At 44.4% G+C, this 21,673-nt stretch overlaps 1 protein-coding gene across 4 annotated transcripts in view; it reads right to left on the bottom strand.

Annotated features, from left to right (window-relative positions):
* Positions 1–21,673, bottom strand: part of NR3C2 (nuclear receptor subfamily 3 group C member 2) — a 217,984-nt gene that overhangs the window by 7,622 nt on the left and 188,689 nt on the right. For all 4 annotated transcript variants that reach the window (XM_075035015.1, XM_075035005.1, XM_075035014.1 and 1 more), the window contains 2 exons: positions 10,019–10,149; positions 5,564–5,721 (listed from right to left, as the gene is read on the bottom strand). In XM_075035015.1, the coding sequence (XP_074891116.1) occupies positions 5,564–5,721; positions 10,019–10,149 (289 nt within the window). The remainder of the gene's footprint in view (positions 1–5,563; positions 5,722–10,018; positions 10,150–21,673) is intronic.

The raw sequence follows: 21,673 nt of genomic DNA, 5'->3' as shown, positions 1-21,673 counted from the left end.
CAGCAATTAAGACAGCAGTAGGGTAACAACACAATGCTGAGTAACATCTTCCTATTATTAGCTACAGCTATTACTGGCAGAAACCTCAGTCTTATCATATAAAAATGACACTCCAAAAACTTTCTCTGTCCCTTTCAGAAATGGGTCTCTGCCCCTTTTCCACACAGTATGGAGAGGGTGCGTTTTCGGAGGAGGCAACCTTGCAGCTCTTCACAATGCAACTGCGCAGCCTTGGTGACTACCTGCACCGAGCCAGGCTCCCTGAAGGGACAAGCTGCTGCCCATCAGCTGAGCAGCGGTATTTTGCCTCCCGCTTTCAAAACCTGCGTGTTTCCAACTGCGCAGGAGTCAGGAGCCTGCTGCCCTGCTAAGGTAAGAAGCAGCAGCCGAGGCCAGCTGGCCTCCTTTCCCCCCGGCAGCAAAGAACCCTGGGTGAGCTTGGGACTATTGCAACCTCCTGCTTTTTCCCCTTCACACAGTGGATACAAAGCTCCTGCTTCACAACTGGTAATGTGAAGGAAAACCATTGCCAGCCAGCTCTTGATTATTCCATTACCACTATATTCTCTTTTGTTCCCAGTCCTATGAAAATCCCATGATGTAAATTAATTATTACTCTGAGGGCTCAGGACGTAAATTATTCCTCCCCCCTGGGACGGCTCATGGGCTGATTCTCAGAGGTACAGATGTTCTTTGCTGCCACAATAGCTAATTCCTAGCTGCTTATGAAGTCTTGAACTCTAACTCAAAAAGTAAAACCTCCCACCAACACAGGGAAAACGAGGTAAGACCAAGGGACGAAGCCTCTGATTACAGCTATGCTGTGTATTTACCTCACGCTAGCAAGGAGCAAAAGGTGGGTAAAACGCACATGGATTAGGCACCAACAGTATCTGACCAGAGCAAACGTGGAACTTATTTCTGCCTGGACAGGTGCATTTATCCAATTTAGGCACTGCACTCATTTCTTCGGGTTTTCTTCATTAACATGCGCACACCAAAACCACAGCACTCGACACCTGGACACAACGTGGAGGAACCAGAGTTGAACTCATTTTGTATCCTTAGAGGATGCATGCAAACCCACAGTATCACACACCAGTGACGCATCCTCAGCCCTTGGCCAGGGTAAATTTGGAGCCAAGTCTCCCTTGCTCTTCTGTTGACGGTAGCGGGGATCTGCCCTCCTAAAACAACCGCTCATTAACATGAAGGAGAAGAGATCCAACCATCACAAACTGAGCAAGATGGCCCTCAGAGCAGCCCGTCTCCATTAAGGAGCTGGGAATCAATTTCTCACTTGACAGACGCGTATTAGCTGCTGCGGCACGCACCCATGCACACTCTTGCATCCTGCTGCTTTTGTAGGGGCCACACTGGGAGCAGGGACTGGATCTAGCCTCTGCGTAAACAGAGAAAATGCCTGCTCTGAGAATTCAGGCACTGGGACTAAAAAAAAGGCTCCAAACAGCTCATCAGCTGTGGGACACAACTTCGGCAGATCAGTAGCAGGAGTAAGTGCACCCAAAGGTGTTGGCAACAGCTGAGGGGCCCATCTGCGGCTTCGTATTTGTGGGACTGAGCACCTGCAGAGGCATATTTGCATCCACCGCAGCACGCCTTGCAAGCCTGCCCCTCGAGGATCTGTGCCCTTCTTCCCACTGTCAGCTTTTTCAGTGAGTGTAATCCTGGCACTCTCAGCCTATGGAAAGATCCACCTCAGCTATAAAGTATTCCCTTCAGGAACCATAAAAAATTAATTATTCAGCAGCATGAGCCTTAAAGAATTTATTTTTGTTTGGCAGAAAATATCAACAAGCAAATGACAGTGCAGCGCTCTGCCTTGCCAAGACAAGGGGAAGGTTCACATTAGGGTTTAATGTCATGGCATCGAAACAAAAGCCCTCTTAACTCAAAGTCTGTTTAGTATCAGCCAGATTGAAACCAAATTCAGCTTTTGTTCTGCAAACCGCCTAACCATACACTACACTCTCTATATGAAATGAGGCTTGCCATGCAAGCTACAACCCTTCCTGCCAAAGCCAACAGGAGATGTTGAGGAGGATCCAAATGAAGTTTTTGATACCATGTGTAGTACATCTGTTTCCAATGTTCCTGCATGCCGTTTGTCTGATCACATAACACAGTTCACCTACGTCCAAGCGCAGCATATGCATCTCTCGCTGAAACGCCTATGGCCATTCGTGGGCACAAGACCGAAACCTCTTCGTCTCGGCTAGAGAAGTCGGTTGTCCTTGCTACGCTACGGTTCTCAACACATTAACGCACGCAGGCCAGCCACAACAGTAGAAATACAATCCCTCCAAGAAGGAAATACGTTGATTACGTTGCTGCCCTCGACGCTCCCGAAAACACCCACGCCGGGGTCCATCCACCGGAGGAAGGCTGACCCATAGCGCAACAGCAAGCGAACGGCAACAACCTCCTCCTCCCTGTCGCCCCGTGCCGAGGGAGAGGAAGGGCGCGCTGCGTGACCCGACCGACGCTGCCAGCCAGCGCCTGCTGCATCAGCAACCGCTGCTTCCGCACAGCACCACGCAAATAAAGAGCATTTCGGTGCACGGCAGCAGTGACGCAAGCTGCACGGCAGCCCGCAGGCATGCTCTTCAGGCTGAGCGCAGGTGTGTGCACGCACGTGCGCGAAACCGTGTTTGTCTTGCCTGCTTGCGATGGGTTTCGATCTCTTATTTTTCGGTTGCGCTTTTGGTGCTTTCAGGCTTTATGGACCCTTAAAGAAAGTTGCTGATTTTTTCAAATACTTAAGTGCCTACCTGGCCTTCTTGGAAATTTCTTTTTTCCTCACCTCGGCACTTTTCTACCTGCACATATGTTCGCTGTGTGGATGAATGATTCAGTATACTGAGTAATGTAAAACCACCTTGTTTGGCTTTTTTTTCTTCCTCATATTATATAAGCCAAGCAGACTGTAATTTGATATTCCCATGCACTTTATTTCACATAGTCCTCAGAAAGACTACTTAAAAATGAGGTTGATGAAAGCAAGTGTGAAGGTGCAAAGGAGCAGTATTTTTTTATTGTTTATCGCTACGCTCAGGTAACGTGAACTCCACAAATTACTAGATGCTGCTTTGCTCTGATGGAAAAGCTGGAGGCAGCAGGAGGGCTGAATAAGCATGAATTCTGCACCAGTCCCTTCAGGCGTGCGCTGCAAATGCCAGTGCTGTGGCTACAGCAGCACGTAAACATGGGGCCTCAGCTCCAGTTAGACCTCTCAGCACCAAATATATTCTGATCCTCTAAAATTATAATGGAGTAAGTTAAAAATACATAGGTGACAGCTGAAAAAGTGTTCCTCCTATACTAAGGAATCGAGCAGAAAATTTGCATTTACATTGATAGAACAGAGAAATTGTGCACTAATAGGCAGTGGGGGGAGAAGAGTAATTCTCACGTCTCATTAATATTATCACCAATCTACATTTATTCTGATGGATTTTGAAAACCAAAAAGCAAAAAAACAGTTTTAAAGAGAAGAAATAAACAAGTGCCTTTGTTGAACAAGTCTCCAATATCATCTCTGAAAGGAAGCACTGTTGTGCAGACAACTGGCCTTTTTAACAGAGAATGCTGACAATGGGACTTTCTTTAAAAAGTCCTTTGTAAGAAAGTTCTCTATTAAAACAAAAGTAATGTAAAAATAGCTTAATTAAAAATTAAATAAAATGCAAGAGCAGTCTGCTTCCTCTGGTTGGTTCAGCTCCCAATGGTTAATGCTGTGTTTTGGAAAATGTCTGTAGGACACAGTAGCATTCTCAGTAAGTGCGAGTCTGTCATCCAGTCACCTTAACCGCACAAGCACACCCATTTAAATAACAAATCATAGACACTGCCTATTCTGAAGAGGATTAGAAAACTCCATAAATGCAGTGGTTTGTTATGCTGCCCTGAGGTTCAGATGTGAATATCTTGCAAATGATTTTATCACCCATCCCCTTTCTTTCCACTAAAACACTACAACTTCCTTTGCTGGCACGGAGCAAGTGAAACCCGATCTCTGAAGAATGAGCTATTACTGCAGTACTAATAATACTCCCCCTGCCTCCCACTAAGATTTGCAATGTTTTAATGAACAACAGAACAATATTTGAAAAATAATTCCATATGTACATTCTGTAAACAGACCTCAGGCTCTTATACAGATTTGACCTGAAGTGCATTGTACTGTACTGTCTCTGCAAAAATGAAATTTAAGTCGAGTACAAAGAAGTACATTTATATGCAGGCTCTGAAAGCAAGTTCTGTAGGTTCTTCATGCAGCAGAGTTGCCCACCCATCCATGCCCACCCAGGATGGAGTAGGACAGTTATCTCCTTTGCTGTAGTTTACCAGTTTTCACTGGGAGGTGATCAGCGCGTGCTGCTGGGCTTCAGCCCCTGCTCACAGGACCCCTCCCCTCCTGTCCCCAAACAGGACTGAAGGTCGCTCTCGCTGGCCCTATGAGTCTCCCGTCACTTGCTGCACAGCTCCGGAGAGCACGGGTGCCAGCCCTGCTGGCCCCAGGCAAGGGGCTGCTGCCCAGCGCACTCTCAGGGGACACTGGGGAAAACCCCTCAGCTTGAGATGACCATTACAGCCGGGTCACTGGCTTCCACTGTGGGGACTCCAGGCTCCATTACGGAGAGCACGGAGGTACACCCCCGCTGCTGCTCAAAGCATCTGGCGAGGTAAATCTCTGCACTTACCATTTTACCGGCTAGCACCGGGTTGCTCCCAACTCAGCAGCTCAACGCTACGGATACCCTTTCTGACACCGCGAGCTGGTCGCGTGCACTAGACACCTGCCACAACCCTTCAGAGTCACTCTGGGCTGAGGCACCAACAGCCTGGGTGTTTTGGGACTGAACTTCTAGTTTCCCATGTCACTGATCACATCTCATACCTGACGCATGTAAAACAAACACCTCGCACTGGAATGAGACAGGGCGGTAGAAATAACCTAACCATACAGTGAATCTTATACTTGAAAAGCTCAAATAAAGCTTCAAATACCCAAGATGGCTCCAAGGTCTTAATATGTCTTTTAAAGTCATCATTATTACAATCCCAGCTGTAGAAGAAGATCACCAAATTAATTCAAAATTTATTAGCACATCAGGCATGTTAGATGCGCGACACAGTAATCCGGCATCTTTCCTTGAGAAGCAACTCACGGGATGCTCTGCATGGTGCACTCACATTCTGTCTAATTTAGGGTCACAGCTAACATTACTTTGCCTGCTGAAGAGCCTCTGACCCCACTAATAGTTCTACTGACCTTAAGTGAATCATTGGAGGAACACACTACCATTTAACATAGGAGAAGGCAGCAGGACCCAGCCCTTAATGACTTATATTTTCTTATTTTACTTGGCAGTTGTCCTTGAATTCATCTAACAACTTCTCTCAGATGTTCCTTTAAGAAGAATTTCTTTCTTTTTTTTTTTCCTCCTCCCTTTAGTTAACACAATTAAAGACTACTGGTTTACCTTAACGGAGAGATTTTTGCTTAACTTGTCTGCACTCCCTGAGGAGTTATACTTACATCATGCATGGAGTCAAGAAGTTTAGTCAGTTGGTAGAATCTCTGCCAGCTTTGCCCAGAGTTACTTGGACATTTAGTTACCATCTTCTTTAGTTCTTTAATGTAATTTGCCCTCATTTCTTCAAATGCAGCTTGGCTTTTGAGACCATCCTTGGGAACTGTCATTGAAAAGACAGTTTTATATTAATATTAACTGTATTGCTTATTCTTTTGATGTGCATATTTAAAAAGTTACACTAGTTAATGGAAGAAAGAATTAAACCTTTAAGCAAAGTCCATAATTTTACAGACATTGGTAAGGAATCAAGAACATCATACAGATTTTCAAGTGATTCAAGCATTTTCCTCAGATCTGTGATTGCCCAAGCTGTAGCAAAGGACAAGTCAACATCTCAGAAATACAACATATGCTAACCTCATGCTGAAACTGTTTTTAACACAACCCAACCACACACACACACACACACAAAGAAGGCAGATGGATCAAGGATATTTTTTTTGAAGTTGAAGACGTGATTTATCATTCTTGACTGATTCCCCACACTTGACAGAGGAGGGGAAGCTACAGAATTACAGCTGTTATGTGCAGAAATGCTAGACCAAGTAACACGTTTTTATGCCATCAAGTAACATCTAAAATATCTTTGAATGTTTGTAAGCATCTGTTTAACACCTAGAAGAAACAGAGCCATTATTCTGCATGAAACAGAAGACTATTTTCCAAACAGGCATCCCGACCCAGTGTTTGACCACGACATACGGTTGCAAGCATTTCTAGTGTCCTACCCCAGTTCCCATCTGCCAGAAGGATCATTTCACAAATGGACTAAAAGTAGGGTCTTCTGATACTTTTTACTGTGACTGATACCAGCAAGGCTAATTAGAAAATCAAATACACTGTTTCTTTCCAGACTGCAAATACCATTGCACTCCAGCAGGTTCTGCCCCAAACAGGAATGGCTTATAGGATCAGATCTCTAGGAAAACCCTGAAGAGGTTATTAACAACATTACACAAAATGTTCTGGTGTTTTAATACCTGGATTGGTTGAATACCGCTTAACCACCAAATATTTTTCTACTCTGCATCTCCTAATGCTAGTCCACAGAAGAAAAAAAAAACCAAAACCTACACCGTACAGGAGTGAGTTTATTTTCTAAGCAAGCCAGAAAGCTATGTCAGAGAAAGCTAAATGGGAAGTGACTTATTAAAAAAGGGAAAAAAACCAAAACAGGTGATCTTCCAATTTAGCTTACCCTGACTTAACATCCTGACAGAAATTGTCTTGTTCATCTGTTCCCATCTCTTTGAAATCCTGTGAACTGCATTCTATCCCATTGCAGTCACGTCACAAGCATGTAACCACCGCCCAAATGGCTCCAGAGTAGAAGCTTTAAGAAAAAGTACCAGTATCTTCTATCCCCAGTATCTACCACAGCAATTTAGCAATGGGAAACAAGGAGGAGCTCTACCACCACATGAGCAGCAGGGACCTGCCACCATCAAGTGCTGGAAGGGGGCACAAGGAAGAATCTTTGGAAAAAGCCTAGGAGGTAACGCACCATCCTGCCTACCACTTGGTAAATATTATATATTTGTATTATATACACATAATATTTATTTTTTAAATTCTGGATGCCAAATCTCTCTGTCAGCTGACAGATAAACTGTCTGAAACAGATGTACAAATTCAGTTCAAGCTGAATGAATATAGAGACACCAATGAAGATGAGTGAAGCCATCAGGGCACACTGTGGCCCTTGCACAAAATGCATGGGCTTTACAGTTCCTTTAATGTTTACAGGCCTGTATTCCTACATGCTGCTTAAAGACTGTTAGAGCCACTCTTCCTTTGTCTACTACTATGTATTTTACTGTCCTGTCTGAAAATTATTATACCATCACCCCAGCCAGATTATTAAGAAAGAAAGAAAGACCACAAATAAAGAGAACTCAAGCAAAACATGAAATTCTGGAGGTTTGCCCAGTGTTTCTGATTTTACTTATTAAATGCAGCAATGCTTTTGGCAAGCTCCCAAAATCCATGGTCTGTGGAAAGCAAGAAAACAATTGAGTTGTAATGTGTGGTTTCTTCCACATGTAAATGGAGTGAAACTTCCTTGATGTGGTCATCATGAAAGTTTCAGAATAACTTGTACTCTGCTCATCACACGATTCAATAAAAAATTTTAAATGAAAACAAACCTGGTGTTTTCTGTCATAAGGTTGTATCAAGGTGCAATCATTCCAAACCAGGTTTGCTGCCCTTCACATGACACTGTCTGGGTTTTATCACTGTCTTCATTTCCATTTCACTCTCCTCTCTAACATAAATATCCTGATTCTCCCAAAACTATTTTTAGTAGGTTTTCTAGTGACCGTGGTGTGCATTTCAAAGGGACCCAGCTAGCTAAAGTTAATTGGCCAGGCTGATCTCGCCTAACAGATTCTAGCAATAATTCAAGTCATTAGTTAACACTCTCAAGAGAGTAGAATAATAAATACCTGGCTTAAAGAAATTTTGCTACCTTTTTAGCATGCCTTTAGGCTCTTTTTCTAAAGATTCTCCCCCTTCAGAGCTGATTAAAAAGTAGCAGAGCCAGATCTCCTATCCAGACAGTCTCTCAAGAACATTTTTGGAGCTTGACCCCCTGGAGCACATCCACAGCACTGCTAGTTGCTTCTGGAAAGACCGCGAATGACAACCTTCAAAAAAGCCCATTTACCTCCCAGGGCTACACTGGAGCGTATCAGCTCCCCACAGCCCAGTTTCACCAGCAGACCATTTCCTCAAACCCTTGGTGGAGCGGGACCTGGAGGTCAAACCTCGTGGGCTGGGACACAAAGCGCTCCCCAGTCAGTGTCATCTCTCCCAGTCCCAGGGAGCTGGAACGGCTTCAACAGGAGGGAGGGCAGGAGGGAGGTAGACAGCCGAGCCCAAAAAACTTACAGCCCCAGGAGGTTTCTGTTAGCGGCTCCAAATCCCCTCCAGCAGGGACGGGAACTGCAGCTTCACATCCTCCTTCAAAGGCAAGTACTTTAAAGACAGAGCCACCAGCTGGGTGGAACGGGTGAGGTCTGAGCAAAAGGCACCACAGACAGGGAGAAAGTGCCCGTCCCACCACCTCTCCTGAAGGGGTTGCCGCTCGGCTTTGCTGGATGCTGCAAATCCCTTCGTAGGCACCTAACTCTGCCTGCAGCCAACGTGCCTACACCACGGCTGGGGACTCGGGAGGCTCCTGGGTGTCTAAATCTCTTACTGCATCAGCCCGCTCTGGAGTCCTTTAGTTTCGGCGATAAGCGCCTTCCAGTGCTGCACAACTAACGCCTGTCGCTTGCCGTTCATTTCTTCTCTCAGCTTGCTGGGGCAGAAGATGGGTGATGGGAGAAGCAGCAGGATCTCAGAGGGTGCGCTGGGCTCCGCTCACCCCTGAATGGGGAGATGGTCTGTGCAGCACGAGCCCGGGCAGCCCCCGGCCCCGGCCACCTCGGGCGCGCGTCCTGCTGCCAACAGTTTGCAAGTGAAAGCCAGAATAAGCGCAGCGGCCCCTTTGATCTGCCGCTCCTCCTCACCCCATGCATTGACCCCACATCCAGGCTCCTTCTGCTGGGGGAATTCTTGCCCAGTGAGTTCACTGAAGTGACATCACGAATGCCCACCAATCAAGCTGATGCATTATCTCATCATGATGTCACTGAGTGGACCCCACAAAAAGGAGCATGATTATACAGAATAAGGTTTGTTTACAGGTAGTTGGCCTTTTCATCAAGACTGAAGGAAAAATAATGTACAAACTGCCTGTGTATTTATACAATTGTACTGGGACGGGAGTTTTTCAGTATTTTCAGTAAGACAAGATCAAGAGATCTGCTAATTGCTATACAGTGCTGTAACAAACACCAAGATGGAATTCTGTATCTTAAGAAAACTCAAAGCATGACACTCGAGAGAAAAATAAAGCATGCACTGTCATTTATTAAACTTTCAGAGCCCTGTAAAAGGGCTTACCATTCTCAATTCACTTGGCATTGGAAAATTACCCATTTTGCAGTATAGGCAATGTACCTCTTTTGATCCTGAAGGTGACATTAAGTCACCCAAACTGGTGGCTTTGAGTGTTGAGTGGTGATTTCTCCCCAGTCCCCACACCTGTTGCACTTTCTTGGCATGCTTGGCCAACTCGAGCAGTTCCCGTACAGAGAGGGGGGCCAAAGCCCCTTGCCCAGCCACTCCTGTCCTTCCAATGCACATGACACATTCAAACTGCAAAAACATTTCCCATGCTAAAGGAGAGTGAGATCCACAGATAAACCCTAAGACAATAAAACCAGGCTTATTCCTGCGGCCCTGCTGGAAACCATTTAGCTCTATTGTTACATCAGTTAAAATCACTGCACCTCTTTGTGAATTGGAATATTTTCAAGTATTCCCATGTAATCATGAAGCTAACTTACCTGTGCTTAACAGCAGCAAAACTTTCATTATAGTGTACTCCTCAAAGCTAAGCTGCAAGCGAACAAACTGCAAACTGATCTGGTGCATCCCCTGGCACAGTTCAAACATAGCAGACTGGCGCATCCGTTCCCTGCAAAGAGAAAGAAACAAAATCCAGAGGATAAATACGGGAAAGCGCAACGTGCACGGGGCAGCCCACGCGTGAGGAAAGCACGGTGCGACCTGGAAACCAAGCACTGGTTGCGCAGAGGTCAGTAAGGCACACCGCAGCTGCAAAGTTCAGGCGAGGTATGGGAGCTGGGGACTGCAGAGACGAAGCTGGAGTCCTGCCAACCCCGGAGGGCTGCCTGGTCCCCGTGCTCCCAGGCTGGCAGAAAAACCCACTGCCTGGGAGCTCTGGGGGACCCGGGCATCGCCTTGCTCAACTCCTACACCATCTGCAATGGATGGCTGAGTTCACTTTGCTACCTGGCAGACCACAGGCAGCATTAACATCCACCCCCCCTAAAAGGAACAGAAACAAATGTAGTTTGAGTTTTATACACGGATGATGTTAATGAACCGGCAAAAATGTTTTAAAATGTGTTTGAATTGTCAGCGTTTGTTCGGCTCTGCCTTGGCTGACAGAAATAAGCCTGCTGAAGGGGTCAGAACCGGCGCAACAGGGGAACCCACACCCATTGCACGCGTGTTTTAAATGATACATCCCCCCATCAGTCGACCTACGGGTGGAAACGGGTTTCAGAATTGTCTGGTGCAGAGATAAAGCTGGGCGAAAGGGTGGCCAAGGAGGACTGACAGCCTCACACCTGCAGCCTGCACTACCCAGGGCTGTCAGCCCCGGCCCCAGCCCAGCAGCCTCCAAGGCTGCCAGCAGCCACGGACAACAGGAAAACCCACGGCAAAGAGCTCCGCTGCCCACCGCGCGCAGTCGGGTCCACAAGCCAGCAGGGCCCTGGGATCAGGGATTTCCACCGTGCCAGCAGACATCTTGACTCTTCTCATCCTGAATAACAACACAGTTCTGTAAAAATATGGCTGACAGGTCTGGAAAATAGGGAAATGTTTTAACAAAAATAAAATAAAACGCATGACTTCACGTTACTGCCTTGACATCTGCTGAGGAATCTGAAGTTAAGAAACGATTGGGATGACCACTGCCTCAGCCAGCAGCACTTATGGATTCTTCCCAAGTAACCTCCATTTCAAAATCTCCGATTACTACTTTTCCTGAAAATGCAACAGGTCTAGCTCCAAGGATGAAAGCGTAGGAACAACAAGGAGAAATGATATCCCAGTCACTGAGGTTCTTGTTAATATGCTATGCTGGATCTCCTACAGGGAATTCTTAGTCAAATTGTTGCAATGGTCTCTTATTCAAACACTAAAATATTAAAAAAATCCTGGATGTTTTTTCCTAAAATAATAATCTAAGATAGTCCGGGATAAAGGAGTATATAATAATACGATCTCATTCATTAATACAGATTTTTGCCTGTTAAATTGTAAATTAATAAGGATACATGACTTGTATCCAGTTTACTCCACTTTTTCTTCAAATATACTTTGATACACTTAGCTTCAGACCCTCTCTCTCTTCTCTGAGGCAACCCCAGGCTAACCTATCCTGCACAAGTTTCAGGCAGAATTAGTTAGGATTTTGCTATACTTCTAAAGCTGCTATCCCAAACCACAAGAGCTACAGCAAACACTCACTGAGAATTGCCTGTCTCATTTTGAAACTATGATATATATGTGGGTATTTAGACAAGGCGCTATAATTGTTCAGTGACCACTACTGTTTTGGTTTTTTTTTTAATTGCTCAACAACAATTGTCTATATGTCTTCAAACATTTTTTCACATAACTGGGGAATTGGATGAAGTTCAGCTAATTATTTTAAGCAAGCAACTGCCTTTTCAAATATACAAATTGGCTGGTGAAAGAGAAGAATCATACTGTGTGCAAACAAAGACTGATGTAATCTTCCTGGTGTTTTATTTCACTACTGCCAGAACAGATTTTATTTTCCTCCTTAATACTAATAAAGTGGACTCCCCATTGTTATATGGGCTCTGCACTTTTCCCCCACTCCACCCTCTTCTTGAGACTAAGAACTTCCAGCTTTTTTTTTTTTTTTTTTATTAATTTAATAGTAGTAGTAATGCCATGTTTGTTTAGTTTTATTATGCATCGTGGACTGCAGGGAAGAAAATGAATAGAAGAAAATAGTCTTTGAAGGCTTTGGATGGTGACTGAAATACCACCTGGCCCTCTGTTTGAGAAGAGCAGCCTCCACTGCTGGGTGCATGCAGGCACAAGCGCCCAAGCCCTGTCGTGCACTGCAGAGGACTTGGAGATGCCACTTGCACACTTGACACCGGTCGTGTGCTATGAACGCACACAGAGTGACCCTGAGTAACTGGGATCGGGTGAAACAGGAAAGGATTTGCAGAACTAAAAGATGTCAGATGCACACAAATGGGCATTTCTGAAGCTGCTGTGCCTGGGGTCCCGCTCCAACCCTGGGTCTGCCTGAGAACGGCGGCCACCGTCCAAGGCTTGTGGCCAACCCAGCAGAGCAGCACCTGGATCTCTCCCGGTGTTTGGATGTGCCCTTAGCATGGATGACTCGAGTGCGCCAGGGATGGGGGCTCCTTCACGTTTGCCCACTGCCTGACTCAGCCTACCCCCCTTCAGGGACGTCACCCTGAAGCAGGCTGAGGTTCTCCTGCCTGACGGGCCGTTACTGCCAGAGACCGAACGGCTGCAGGCACCCCTGAGCTGACCCAGAGACAGCTGGGGAGAAAGACCCCAGAGACTGATCTCCCTCCTGCTGCTCTTGCTGTCCTCCCTCTTCCCCAAATTACCAAAGCCAGGCCTAGGACACAGATAACAGTGGTTCCCAACTGACCTCTCCCAGGAGGCTCAGAAGGATACGTACTGAAGTTGAAAGGCAAATGATTAATAAGAGACATTTGTATTTTAAAAAAATACGTTTTAAGGTATACCTCAGACTGCTAAAAATTAGCAGGATTCAAAACAAGAACGGTCTATTACATCCATTATTACTTTTGCAGGACACCAAAGTTCGTTTCTCCAGCCTCAGAACATAAAGCAGCTGCCACCATCCCTGTCTGTGTTTGACCTCCACAGACACGAGAAGCACCAGACCTTTCATCTGATACCACAAGCCGCACAGCAAATAAACTGAAACATTTTGAGGTTTTGTCTCAGGTTTCTTATGCTTTCACTAAACAGTGTGGCAAAACACTCTCTGTGACAGATAACCTAAAAGTATCCTGACTCAAAACATTTTCTTTTTTTTTTTTTTAACATTGCATTGCACTTTTTGTGACATTTTACTTTTTCTCTCTTACGTTTTTCTTTGCATTTGTTTTGCTTTTATATGATTGCCTAAATAGAAGAATTGTAGTAAAAGTCAGGGTTTTTTGATTGGGCTTTTTTTTTTTTGGTCTGTCTTTTAAATATTTTGTCTTTTATCTACTTAAAAATATTGATCTGTAGTTTACCCTCAAGGAAAACCTGATGGCATTGTTTGTAGTGAGATAAAAATTATACACAGAACTAGTTACTCAGTTTATTTAACATACAGCAAACCTCTAATTTCAAATCAGTTTCCCTCCTGAAAAATCAATTCAGTTGATTTATTACTTATTTACAAATTATTACTAACTACGAATTGTGCTAGTTAATTCATGACTGTTTAATGTAAGATAAACATTTTGTGGGAGTTTACGGTATTCAACTTTGCATTTGATTTTTAACCCACACAGTGTAAAATAAGAGGGCACAGAGCTTTTGGAAAATTCAGATGCTGACATCACAGACATCCTAATACCATGAGAGTAACAACAAAATAAAGCAATAGAAATGGCTCATATATTTAAAGAGATAAGGCACACAGAAATTTGGGCATGCCAACATAACATGAACAAAGTTATTTCTCCCTTACCAAATGTCTCATCTAAGAATAAATACCATCAAGTCAACAAAAATGCCATTACCACCATGGGGACAAATTAAGACAAACTTCTATGTTGCCTTCCACCCTGCTTTTTTTTTTTTCTTAAAGGGAAGGGTGGGGTGGGGGGGAAGCAAAAACCAAGCAACTAAAACCAGTTCTACCTCTGACAGAGCTTATAAACTTCTCAACATGGAAAATGGAGAATGTGAAGATCTGGAATATAAGGGCATGTATCTTTATGGGGACATTTAAGAAGGTAAGTACATTTAAGTAATAAAAGGCGTGGAGCCAAAGCTCTGAATCCGCTGCGTGGATACGCATTCAAAAGTGGTGTCATTAGCTCAGTTTAGCTTAATCCTCCTTCATAATAATATGCTTTAAACTTTACACCTTAAGTTAATCCATCTTAAGTTCCCCGAGTGTCTCCTTACAGGCTTAATTTAATGCCCAGCTCACATTCTGCCTGACCTTTCCCGCAGCCACAGCACTGTGGGCAGGCAGAGTGGCCGCAACCAGCCTGTTCCCCCAGCTACTGCTCTGCCCAATTTCTATCTGCTCCTGTGGAGCCACTTTGGCCAGGGGTACCTTGTGTTGCCTGGTCACCGAGTTGATCACCACATCCCCACCAGAACTGAACTGCTGCTGCTTTTCCCTCCTTTCCCCTGGGAGGAAGACGAGGAGGGTACCTCCGCCGGTGAAGCCCTCCAAGGCACCTCACCCGCCTCGGTGGGAAGAGGGGTTTTTGCTCCTGCTGTTGGGTTTCTCTCAATGAACCACAGCAAATGTGTTCGTAGTTGAGAGACAACCTGGTACTTCTGAGGTTGTCTTCTCTTTCTCCCCGCTTGATCTAGGATCTCCCCCCTAACCCCATGCAATCTCTATGTCCTCGCCTCTCTCATCTTTGCCACCCTTATTCCCAAACTGACTCTAGATCTCCGATCTTCCTTCCATGGGCAGGCTGCATGGAGACCAGCTCTGAGGTACCAGCCCAATACCGCAGCCTGTTTCAACCTCAGCACCTATGCACCGACAGCTGAATACACAGATGAGAAAGCGGCAAACCAAACCAGCTCCTCCCATTCCCCTGCTCCACGGAAGCAGCCGTCCTTTTACGCAGGGGCAAGCAACTAGGCAAATGGATTGAGCATCCGGCCAAAAAGGGACTGATGCCCCAAATCACCAAGGGATGAGCTACCCAACTATAACGGAGATGTAGGATTTGAGCAGTCACACCGGGGGAGGAGGGATGGTTTAAGGAAACTGTTTAAGACTAGGCATCCTAAATACCAAACCAGACACATATATCTCATTAATACCCTTATGTGACCTCCACAGAAACCAAACAGCGACATCAAAAATTGTGAAACACTGTATAGAAACAACCCGTTACGAATGAGTAACTTACAATTTATGAAGTAATCATCAAGTCTAGTATCGTAAATCTCCTTGTTGAGGATGGAAACTGCAACTCAACTAACTGTAACCAAAAAGAGGAACCCACGCATTAAGGAATATTCACTCACAAGCAAAACTCAGCCCCAAACCAAACCTGATACCATGCTTTATTTACTTTCTCATGGATACTATTCAAAGCCGCAGCAAAAGGCATCTTCCTAAATTAGACAGGGAAGCAAAGAAAGGGAAAGCTGTGGTGGGTGTTTTGAAGTTTCATCAGGACTCAGGTGGTTTGCTGATAATCTCAAGAAAAACTGGGCAAAGGCGTCCCCTTTCACAGCACCTCAGAGGAACAAACGTGCAGCTGACTTAGTCCCTTGGCCTCTGCAGCTCAGAAAAGACTTAGGAAAAGACCAAGCAACACTTGTAGCAAAAGTCTGATGTCAAAGATATTCTTTGTGTTTCCTGATTTTATGTTTTATTCCCCTATAAGAGCTGTTTCCAGTTTTATAATGAAGAGCCTTTCCTTGGCTAGACTAAAACCTGTATCCATTTGAAGCCTGTCCATCATTTAAAAATGATTTCAGGGAAATTCAGAAAGCACGTTATACTGTGACAAAACCAAACCAACCAACCAAACACAACCTAACAGGAAAACCTGCCAAAGGCCTGAAGGTCAAGACCAGTTTGGAAGCCTCAGAAAGCAAGGTATGGTTTCAACCGTGCCAGAAGGGGTCAGTTTGAACTTGGCGGTGAGAAGAGTGAAACACCACCAGTTGCCTTTAGGGCAAGGCAGGCAAGCTGTGGTTAAAGGGGGAAAAAGACCAGGGACATGGGATCACAGAGTCCCTTGTTCAGCTGCTCAAACCATCTAATGAGAAAAGCCCTTTGCCTGAATTATCTTACCTGCCTTAGGAGGGGTTCACTTGTCTGGAAGAAGTTTTGAGGTTCTTGGGGAAAGAAAAGAATAAACTTATTATTGTAACAACAATTTACTCTTTCTTGAGGGAGTATTCAACTTCAACAGCTCCATCATGAAGAATGGTGGGAACAGAACGCCACTACCTAGCACAAAACTGAACCTATTCTTCTGTGCAAAGGGGCAATCACTGCACTGCTTTGTGTGTGGTGGCATGGGGAAACACTGCGCATCATTCTGCTCAATGGACTGTACAGAGACACCTGTTTCCCATCTTGAAGCCATTATAAACGCAACCAGAGTCAGCAGTACTGGAGCACCATCATTAAGTTATTGCACTGATCAAAACCCAAGCCAAAATACATGCAGAATTCAGGCAAAATTCAATTACGACTTTTCATTCAGCACTTATTTCTTATTCAGCACTTTCTGATCTGCTCGTTTTGCAAGCCACAGCAGAGAGAGACAAAAACATACTCCCTTCAACACACTGCCTTCAACTCTTAAAGCTTTAGAGCCATCTCCTTCCAGGAAGGAAAAAAATACCTGTTACCTTGCATCAACGGCAAATGCAGGTACTCAATCCTGTTGAAATTAATGGCAGTTTTGTCATCAGTTTCTACTGGAGAGAAATTTGGGTCATGCCCATTCTTCCTTTAACTTGTCAGTAAGCCAGCAGAAATAAATACCCCATCTTTGGCATCATGAGCAACCTCCTCCTACTACTGATAAGGCAGCAGATGCTCTCCCTAAGCAGTAAGGGAGAGAGAATTCGACTATTACCCTGCAGTTGGTTAAACTGCCATGGATAAACATAGCCTGGGAATTAGGTGGTTTATCCAGGGCCTAGAGGTAGCATAAAGGTGACAGCCTCAGATGACCACCCTGCTACACAAGCGATGGTGGATCTCAGCCAGGTTACAACATCGCAGCCCCTGGCTGCCTGCTCTATCGTGCTGCTGGAAAACACTGTCCTCGTACTAGGCTCAGGGAAAAAAACAAACCAAACCAAGCCCAAAGTGTCATTGCCTCAGCCCCCAGCGACAGTCTGGGTTTTCAGCATACTCCTACATTCCCGGGCCATTTTGGCTGATACCACTGAACTGCCTGATGCAGCTATTGCCCATGTACATGCTCCTTCATACAGGGGCAGGCAGATGCCAGCACTCGTGTCTTAAAGCAAAGCTGCAAGACCTGCCACCAAATGTCACCTCAGCTCCTCCTGCTGCCCACAAATCTCTCTGACCTGTCCTACCTGACTTTAGCCACTACTGCCAGTCAGCCTTTCTTCATTCTACCTAGAAGGTGGGGAGAAAAAAACTCTGTGCCCTATTAATCTGACACAGTAGCAAGGCCTTGGTACTACCTTCTACTTTGAAAATAAGGAGGTTTTATGGTGAGATCGTCCTGCAGCAGCCTCCTGGTGCTGTGTTCCTGCAGGAATCTGACATGCAACAGGAGAAAGCTGCTCCCTGCAAGGAAGCACAGCATGCAAAAAAGACTTCTGCTCTACAAGTTGCTGAAAGAGAAGTACTTCAGAAATTATCTCCCCCCACCAACCCTGCCACAAGAACGTGTGATCCCACCATTGCCAAAGTAAAACATTTAACCCCACAAGCTTCTCTCCAGGTGACTGGGATGCTGCAGACTGAGGGGTGCGTAGCTGGGAGCACTGGCACTACAGCAATGACCTTGGCAGAGGAAGCTGCCAAACCCAGGACAAAACAGGGGTTAGACAGAGGTCCACCAATGCTGAACACTGATAATCAGACAAGGAAGGTCATTTCACATTAAAAAAGATCTACAGGCATAGATGGTATTTTGTGGGCTTTACCCACCCAGGCATACAAACTTGGCAATTTTTACACTGAACTTAAAGGAGTCAATTCTGAAAATCAGTTTTCTCCCAAGAAAGTCCTCCTGGTGATCCTAGAGAATACAATCCCAGGTAACTGATACTAAGAAATTTAGAGCTGCTTTAAAGTTTCAGCTAAGTGTCCTCCTGTTATATGCCTATCAACAAAGGACCTGGCAACAGCTTGTGGATAATGATTGCCAAGGAGAGTTTCAACTCCCAATTGGTAACAGAGAACTTGTGCTAAAACCCAACTTAATAATCACCCAGTTATGTAACCCTAAAATCTCAAGCACATCAATAGCAAAAAACCCCAAATATCTGCTGGAATTAACAGTTAATCATGCAGTTAGCAGAATGCTGATACCAAATACTTTCTTTTGGTGGGCATTTGCATTCCAAAAGAGACAAATCACAGTTTAAATGAGAAAATACATAATTATGCCTTTACCAAAATGCTTTTTCAATACCATATTCAATAATTAACGATGATAATGTACACACGACAATAGATACTCTTTTAAAGTTCAACAGAGAAAGGCAGCACCAGCTAGAAAAGGTGCCCATTAGATACCACTTTATATATCCATTACGCCAGGGCTCACTGTCACTTGCAGTGGTTCATCAGCAAAACTACTGCTATATTCCACATGCAGCAGCAATTCTCCTCTTGTGCCAACAATGCCTCAGAAATCAAGACTTTGCTCACGCTGTCATGCAAAAAGCCTGGCATTTTCTGGAAGTCGACCGAGGCATTCTTCCTCTCATACCAGTTTAGAGAAACTACTTCCTAATTTTTCTTTTAATAGGGAAGATTAATATTTAACTCTATAGGAGAAGCAGTGAAAGGAAGTACTATGCATGTGAAAGGCATTTGGAGATGCCACCAAACAGGTCATTGATGTGCAGAAAGATTAAAGCAGCACCACGTTCAGACAGACACTTGAAAGGAACAAACCTCTTCTCTATCCTAGCCCTTCCTGCCAAGGACCTCGAGAGAAGTGAAGAGACCCTCCCGAAAGGCTTGTGGTGTCCCAAAGTCATGCTGAGACCGTACTAAGGGAGCATAATTATGCTAAGTTAAATGTAAAATCACTGGGCAAGTCTTCATGCTAAAGTCATAAAAACTAACAGTCAAACCCTTTCAAACACATCACCAGCTGGAAACCTGCCAGAACATCCACTGGGCCAACAGATGATCAAGATGAAAAAGAAGTGTTTGAGAAAGATCAGGCCATACCAGAAAAGTTAAATAAAATCTTTGCATCAGTGCTCTCCGTAAAGGAGTCCAGGAAGGCTCTGCACCAGAGTCTCCCTTCTCAGTAAGCAAGTGTGAGAACTAGTTTCAGATTAAAGTGTGAGTAGAAGAGGGTTTAGAAAGAAAAAAAATACAGTAAAATGAATAGTAATAAATCACCAAGACCAGATGGCATCCATCCATGAGCTGTAAAGTAACTCAAATATGGAATTGCCGAACTACTAACTGTGCTGTGCAGCTTATTGCTTAAATTGCCCTTATAAAAGGCGTGGAAGGTGACAAACGTGACTGATTTCTTAAAATGGGTCTGGGAGTGGGGAGGGAGCACTCAAGACACCAGAGGCTAGTAAGTCTCGTTTCTGTATCTAGCAAAGCGATTGAAAGAGGAACATTAATAGATAAATAAATATGCTATAAGGGAAGAAAGTGCAGCTTTGGCAAAGAGAGGTCACGTCTCACAAATCTGTAAGAGCTCTCTGACGATAGCACGAGGATGTTCTGGTTGATACAGGCAATGTCTGTACGACGGAAATGCTTTGCACATGCCGGGTCTAGCTGCATCCCACGGCCATATGGGGTGAAACCTAAGCAAACACCAACCCTCTCCTCCTCCTCCTCCTCTCCTCTGCCCTGGTTTCCACACAAAGGAAACTGGGGCATGCAGCTTGGGTATGGGCTGCAATACTGTCTGTCAGCGTGCCAGCATGGGTAATTACTGGGCTAGGACCTCCTGCACACTGCACTTTGTATCAGGAGGTATGCGGGGGTGCAATCATGGCCAAGTTGGATTTTAAAGCTGTTAGAACGATCTCCTGAAAGCTCTTAAAGGGAGCTTAGGGATAAGGAGGAGTGCTCTTCATGGATTATTAGCAGCTTAAAAATAGGAGACCAAGGGTAATAATAAATGGACATCTCTCACAAGTAATGGAGGTTACCAGGGAAGTCTCACAGAGCTCTGCACTGGGGCCTGGGCTGAAAACTGTACTCGTACATCATCTGAAAAAAATCAGACCTACGCAAGTGGCAGAGCTTGCTGATGACTCCAGACAATGAAATCAAGAGCTGCCTGTGAAAAAGAGCTGAAAAATCTCGCAAAACTGTGTGGCTGGCTGACAAAATAGAAGGTGAAAATCACTAATTGCAAGACAATGCAGACATTATAATCATCTTCCACCCATACATACAAAATAACCGGCTCTAAATTAACAAACATCACACAATAAAGGGACCTAAGTGTAACTTGGAACAGGTTTCTGGGGATTCTGTCTTTTGAAAATGCTTGCTCAGTGTTTACTAATGGTCAAAAAAAGCAAAGGGTAAGAGAAGAAGAGTCAAGAGCAAGACAGAAATCGTAATTTTGCTACTGCATAAATCCACTGAGCTCTGAACACAGCGTGCCAGTCTGGTCTCCTCCCAAAATTAATACAACAAGCTAGCAAGCACTAAGGGAGGAGATAAGGATGGCTGGGGTAGTAAACAACTGAAATACAAGGGGAGATTAAATTGACTAGCTGATTCTTCAGCTCATAGAAAAAATGATGGGACTTGCCGGAGATCTATAAGTGATAAATGGCATACACAGGATGAAAAGGAATATATCTACTATTACTACAAACACAAGAATGAAGTGGCACTCCATTAAATTATCGACTACCTGCTTTAGAAACATCTCCAACAAACAAATATGCATAATTAAATTGCAGAAGCGACTGCCACAGAACATTTTAGATGTCAAGATTATAAATGTATTCAAAAAGGTATTAGGCAAATTCACAGAAGAAAGATACAGAAGGGTTATTAAGCATAATTGTCCGAATGCAATCTCCCATGCAGAAAGTACCTAAATCACTGACTGCTGGAACGGGCAAATGAAGAAGTATCATTTTTACCCTTGTCCTGATCTTACGCTTTCTTTGCAACTGGCCAGTTTAAAGGATGAGAAGCTGTACTAGATGGACCTTTCTTCTGATAGTTTTCACGTTCTTACGGATCTCCTTAGAACTACTTTATGGCCTGTTTTCCTTTACAGTTTCACAGTTTTATTTAAAACACCCTAGAAATTTAAGAAGTGTTTAGAAATAAAGGCATTAAAAGGTAGAACCTTTAGAAATTTATGTGAAGGAGTTGAATATATTGCTTTGCCCAACCATTGACCTGTTTACAAAGAAAAAGCAAAATAAGACTTGGAAAATCTAGCTGAAGCGTATTACATCTATTATGTACAGGTATGACAGCAGTT

This window comes from Buteo buteo, chromosome 1, assembly GCF_964188355.1.
Source record: "Buteo buteo chromosome 1, bButBut1.hap1.1, whole genome shotgun sequence".
Classification (NCBI taxonomy): domain Eukaryota; kingdom Metazoa; phylum Chordata; class Aves; order Accipitriformes; family Accipitridae; genus Buteo; species Buteo buteo.
This window is presented reverse-complemented; position numbering and strand designations above follow the sequence as displayed.